At 44.1% G+C, this 6,249-nt stretch overlaps 1 protein-coding gene across 1 annotated transcript in view; it reads right to left on the reverse strand.

Moving 5' to 3' along the window:
- LOC104538569 (ATP-binding cassette sub-family A member 10-like) overlaps nucleotides 1-6,249 on the reverse strand; it is a gene marked incomplete at its 5' end in the record, with an annotated part of 19,016 nt that overhangs the window by 7,862 nt on the left and 4,905 nt on the right. Inside the window, 14 exon segments of the mRNA XM_010181816.1 lie at nucleotides 1-29; nucleotides 324-437; nucleotides 944-1,081; nucleotides 1,452-1,579; nucleotides 2,327-2,493; nucleotides 3,227-3,422; nucleotides 3,587-3,706; nucleotides 4,007-4,146; nucleotides 4,442-4,532; nucleotides 4,651-4,789; nucleotides 5,046-5,165; nucleotides 5,548-5,723; nucleotides 5,821-5,931; nucleotides 6,050-6,108. The exon segment at nucleotides 1-29 is cut by the window's left edge and continues 25 nt beyond it. Of these exon segments, the coding sequence (XP_010180118.1) occupies nucleotides 1-29; nucleotides 324-437; nucleotides 944-1,081; nucleotides 1,452-1,579; nucleotides 2,327-2,493; nucleotides 3,227-3,422; nucleotides 3,587-3,706; nucleotides 4,007-4,146; nucleotides 4,442-4,532; nucleotides 4,651-4,789; nucleotides 5,046-5,165; nucleotides 5,548-5,723; nucleotides 5,821-5,931; nucleotides 6,050-6,108 (1,728 nt within the window).

Consider the following 6,249-nt stretch of genomic DNA (forward strand, 5'->3'; position numbering starts at 1 on the left):
GAGATCCGCAGCTGGGCACAAGCTCCTGCCTGGGACAGTACATGGCAAAGGGCAGTTTACTGTAGGTGCCTGGTTGGCCAACTGCACCCATGGAAATGGCTCCAGGAAATAAAAAGCTAATAAAAAGCTGTTACCATTGCCATACTGGGGCAAAAATTCCGCCTCTATTTGTCTTTTAGCATTCTGGGCTGGCTGCAAAGTCACTCAAGGCAATACAGAGGAAAAAGCGCCTCAAGCTGCCCATCATATTCAAACGTCCCTGTTGCAATGCAAATGTAAACCGTTCTGCCCACCCCAAATCTGGTCCATTTCAACGAATTTACCTTGTGATCCTGCATGTAGCCCATTGCAAAGTGAGGAGGGAAACCGGGGAATAGGAACAGCATATAAAAGAGGTAAAAAGAAACAAAAAAATCCCATAATCGTGGATTATTTATCTGAAAAATAGAAACAAAAAAAAAACATTTGTAGAAAACATCTGCAATGATGCCACAATCCATCTTACTGCATGTCTCAGGATGTACAAGGCAGTATGGACACAAAGTGGGATTTGAAGCCCAGGCAGGAGGAAGGTTTTCCCCAAATCATAGGCACGCAAAGTGCTTGCCACTGGTGAGGAGGGATGGTGGTGCAGGTCCCACACTTTCTGTCAATTGATGGACCACAACTTGAATAACGTGATGTAGAGAGTAAGAAACCTTCTCAAGAAACTCTCCCGGCCACCCTCTCCATTCAGCAGCCCTCGAGACCCACAAGCGAAAAATTATCTTCAGTTTTCCTGAAGCCAACCATGATGGTTCCAGATCCACCATGGAGGAAGGTGGCTTTACAGGTACAGACAGCTGTCCACATGGCTCCCAATGAAAATCTGATGACTTATTGAGATCTTAAGCAGATTTAAGGACTATTTTCTGACACCTGTCTGGCAGGCTCTGACACTCACAGAGAAAAAGGGGTGACTCCAGATGCGAATGTGTGCGGTGGAATTGAGGGCTCTCAGCAGGGCGTTGCTGATGACGTTCACCAACACCGGGAAGCAGTTGACAGCCTCCATGTGGCACAACACGGTAAACCTGTAGCTCTTCAAAAAAACAAGAAAACAAGACAATGAAATCTCTTGGGTTTTCCCATCTGCAGGGAAGCAACAGCAAAGAAGTAAACCAGGAGAATCCAGGGATGAAATTATTTTGTTTATGCCTTGTTTGCTAAAACACAAATCACGAGGTATTGGAAGTCTGCATAGCCATGCTACAAAAATGTAAATTTGAGCTGGAGAAGAAGGGAGATAAGGTCTCCACGATCATGCAGTTTTTGGTTAAAACACATTCAAATCTTTGTACCTGTGGGCCTTAGTCAATAGGATCATCCCATAGGTAGAGCTGAGGAAGGCATCTTGTTTAATTATTCAATTCTTGGGGAAGAAATGGGAGGAAGAGAACAGAAATCCTCACCTGACCTTTGCGAGACACTTTAATAGCCCCATTGTGTTTTAGCTCCTCTGTGATATTTTCCTCGTTTGTTATTTCCACTGTGAGATCTTGGCTTTCAAGCATGCGGATGAAGTCCTCAATGCCTGCGCCTGGTGTGAAAGCCAAAAGCAGAGGAATCACAATACTGAACAGCAACAGAGTCTTTGATGATTTGTTTTGGTTTTCTTTTTAAAAATCCATGACCACCAAACAAAACCAGGAAAAGTCTAATAACCATGGACGTCAGACAGCACGTATGTGGTGGATCATTGCACTTTAATTTCTGTGAAATTAATGTATTTCAGTCTCATTGATTGAGTTTTTGCATTGTCATTCTTTTTTCTGCCTTGCTGAGTTGCTGCAATATGTATTCCCCTTGCTGATGGTCTGATGAAGCCAACAGCATCATACAGTGGCCAAATAACATAAAATAACACCCTGTCATAGGAATGTTGAAGGTAAAACTCGAAGTAGATCATTAATTTGACTCAACATTAGTGAGTCATTGCTGGAGAATGGTGCCTGGCTTGACAATCCCACACTCTGAAAATGCAGAAATTTGTTGGATCGAGGCCTGAATTTTGGGCAGGAAAAGAGATGGGTCCATTCTAATCGCATGTGATATGATATCCCTTTTCACATCATTGCATCAGGACCTTACCAGCTGCTGAAGCCAATGTAGGCTTCATTCACAACCATTTAAAAATTGCTATTTCCACGCTTTTCTGTCACCAAAACTTTCATCACCCCTTGGATCCCCTCCATCCTACAACCATCTGCTCTTTCACTTATTTTTCCTTTGCAACCACAAGAAACTCCACGATAGGAAAGGCTGAGGAAAGGCTGTTCCTCCTCACCCGTGTTGTTGTGGACCAGGAGGGTGGTTGTGTCCCAGTGAACCTTTTTCCCAAGGGGCAAGAAGTACCGCGCCGACGAGAGCTCCCACACGCTCACGCTCTGCCAGGCAGCAACCAGGGTCAGTTGCAAAACCAGAGGAAGCACAAAAACCACATAGAGCAGCAAACTACATTAAGAAAGAGATGAATAAACACTCTGAAAACAGATATTCAGCAGAACGCATTTCCTGCGTTCTATGGTATACTATATTCAGGTTACCCAATGTTTTTTCTGTTAATATTTATTGGTAATTTTGTTTTTCAGAAGCCTCAAACCTTGATCATTCACTGAGGCTTTTAAAATTTAGCAGGGAGAGGACCTCAGATCTGGAGCTCTCAAAGTTTTAGGGCCATGAAGTGCCTTTCAGACTTCCTTAAAAGTTTTTAATAAATCAGCATCTCCCTTCTGCTTCTTGTGCCCCCTCCAGGAAATGCCAGATTGAAAAGCAATGGAGCCGAATGACTTCAAACACTGGCAACATAAGAGAAGTTTGAATAAAAAAACAATTAAAGAGGAAGTTTGTAAGTAGTGTTTTCCCTCCTTTCTCTGTACAGAGTAGTTTATTTTAAAACTTCCTCCTCCATCTGAAATAAGTGCTTCTAAATGATTCTTTTCTTCAGAAGGAAAATGGAAATTCCCTTGCATAAATGCACAAAAGGAAGATTTTTATATTCCTGGCACTGGAAAGGCAGAAACTTTCCTCTCCTCTGGATCCTCTGCAGATGATCAAGATCATTCATAGCCAAGACCTGACATCAATTAGTCCAAAAGCTCATCAAAACAGGGGTGTGAAAATTGCCCACCATGCTGTGACCTTGTCCAGGTCTGGATCTACAAAAGAGAATCCCTTTGGTACTCACATTGACCGTAGGTTTTTCACCGAACTCTTAAGCTTTAGGAAGTGCATCCATGCCATGGCAGAGACCTGCTGCCTCCAGAGAGCCAAGCCACTGACCATTGCCTTCCCTGTGTCCACAAGCAGCAGGGAGCCTGGCTCCGTCCCGTCAGGGCATCGTGGTCCTGCTTCTGCCCACTGCTTCCCAAGGCTGTGCTCACCTGCAGAGAGTTTCCCACAGGCACATTTATGTCTGAAACCAGCTTCTACTTTGTAATGCATGAAAAATTAAGAGCCACCTCATAATCAACTGTTGGAGGTATGCCCATTGCAATGTAGCCGTCCTTCTCGGCTCTGGATTGTATATTTGAAGCCACAATTGTACCTTCTTTATCCACTGTGGCATCTTCCTCCAGCCTCAGGAAGACATCCTCCAGGGTTGTCATGCTAACTCCGTAATTGAGAATTCCCTGGTTGGAGCAGCTGTCGAGGCCACTGAACAGATCTGCAGGACAGAGATGACACAAGTGCCTGCAAGGTTTCAAACATGAGCACATATGTCCAGACCAGACTTAGGTGAAGCTGAGTCAACCTGACCGGAGCATCTCTGGTCATAGGGAAGATGATAAAGCAGCAAGCTGCCAGGATGGATGTTAAAATTGTGGGAGGAAAACCAAAATCAAAGTCCTTAATGTCTAAAGTCCTTAGATTCTTGGAAGAAATCTCCCTCTTCATTTCTCTTTCCCCACATTTGTGATTATTTTTTTCTCTATGGACAATTCTCAAGTATTTTAATATACACTACCTGGGAATTTATTCACGTTTTCTAATGGCAGTTTATAGCTCAGTTCATATTGGCTGTGTCCTGAGAATATGACGTTGGGGATGTACCGTTTAACCAGAGATGTCACCTTCTCTAAGTCGCAAGACTCACTCACATGGATCCTGTTCAGTGGAAAAAACCAGATGGTTAGTTTTGAAAAAAAAAATCCAAAAATAAACCAAAAACACAAAACACAAAACCCCCATTGTATTTGCTATGCCACATAAAACAAAACTCCAGCATACTTCATTCATTCCTTACTCTGGAGCAAAGTGCTGCTTCAGTTAATTTAACTGAATACACTTCATTTTCTTGTTTTGACAACATCTGCTTTATGGTTTTCCTCTCACAGTCATTCTTCTGGCTCCTTGTACACGCATGTCCCCAGATACCACTCGTTGGGGCTGAAGCAGATACCTTAGATGATAGCCAATCCCCCATTTCTTCTTCAAGAACAGAGAAGAACCAACACACTTCAGCCTCCCACGAGAGATAAAAGCCTTGCGGTCTAAAGAAACAAACAAAAAAGGGAATTTACACCATAGAGCAGTGGTTCAAAAGTTTTTATGCAGCTCACATGGACTTTCTGCTCTGGAGTTATTCTGCAGAGATGCCGCAGCATTTACCTGCGAGGATATCGGCCTCGTCCATGAACTGGGTACTGAACAGGATCACTCGCCCAGCTCTGTGCTCCTTGAGGAGGCTCCACACTTGGTGCCTGGAGAGAGGATCCAGCCCAGCTGTTGGCTCATCCAGGAACAAAACCTGCAGGAAGGATGAAATCAGGCATTATTTGTTGCCAGAGCGATTGCACATCTTTTAGGTTTGGCTTTCTTCTGAGAGCCTCGGGTCCTGAAGGCAAGAGGCCCAGGCCAGTTTTATGCACTTTTAACTCTTTTCTATTAAAATGTGCTAATTTTAATAATTATGAGCTCTTAGAAGAGGTCTGAAATCACGCATGAACTTGCAGTCAAGTACGTGCAGCAGGTTTTAGTTATGTTGGGCCTACTTGCTGCGTTACCTGGGGGTTTCCAAGCATGGCTATTCCAATGGATAACTTCCGCTTTTGCCCACCACTCAGTTTCTCAGCTCGAGTATCTTGAACGTTAACGATATCCAGCAGCTCCAAAACGTTTTGCACCTAGAACAGCACAAGGATGTCCATTCCCAGCATCAGTTGTCCTTCCATCCTTCATTAGCTGTGATGATCTGGCTGGGATTTGAAGGCACAATTTCTAAGAGCACATACCAAGGTCCAGCTCCTACCCACACTGACCCATTACCACTGCAGGGGCTGCTACATCCCCTCGTCTCCCTGGGTTGAGCAGAGGAATCACTGTGGTTGCACCAAGCCCATGCCTACTAACCTGTTAAAGCTGGACACCAGCTTTGATTTTCAGAAGACAGAGCCAGATGGACCCTTCGAGCTTCCCAGTGCAAAAGGAGCCTCTGGTGAAATGTGGGGTTTGCCCACAGCCCCATATTTCTGTGCAATGGTGCATTTCAGGCGGACACACACTTACCTCTTGCTCCACCTCTTTGGACTTGATGCCCTTGATTTCTCCAAAAGTTTTCAAGTTTTCTTTCACCGTTAAGACTTCGAACTGTGTGTTGAACTGTGGGCAAATACCAATCATCTCTCTAATCTCTTCCCTACCTTCTGTTTCAGAAAGCTTGTAGTTGTATATGGTTGCAGAGCCTGTTTACAGGAATAAACGTGATGAGGTGGAACCAACTGGTCTTTACAGCTTTTGAATGAAGCCCACCACATCCCACCTCACCGTTTGCCACCCTACCTTCAGAAGGCAAAGTCAGTCCACTGAGCACGTTCAGCAGCGTTGTCTTTCCAGCCCCACTGTGGCCGAGTACAGCAGTGATCTGACCCTCATAAATGTTTAAAGACAAACCTAGAATGAACACAACATCACGTTTGGGAAGAAATGAGATTTGACTTGCCTCCATCCATTGTCAAAGCAAGATAAGTTCTCCTGTCTTTAACAGGAATCAGTATCACAGCTTTCATACCTCTCAACGCTTCTGTCTTCTTGTCTTTCTTTTTATATGTTTTTTTAACATTGTTGAGTCTAGAAGGAAGGTAAAGAGGATATTATTTCAGGATTCCTGTAAATGCATTTCCCTTGGGGCCCTGTTTCAGCCTTACGGACCTTAATTTACAATGACAGAAAGAGCATGAAAAATAAGAGGTACCAGGACCCTGAGGTTCA

The sequence above is a fragment of the Mesitornis unicolor genome, unplaced genomic scaffold, assembly GCF_000695765.1.
Source record: "Mesitornis unicolor isolate BGI_N332 unplaced genomic scaffold, ASM69576v1 scaffold12873, whole genome shotgun sequence".
NCBI classification, from domain to species: Eukaryota; Metazoa; Chordata; class Aves; order Mesitornithiformes; family Mesitornithidae; genus Mesitornis; species Mesitornis unicolor.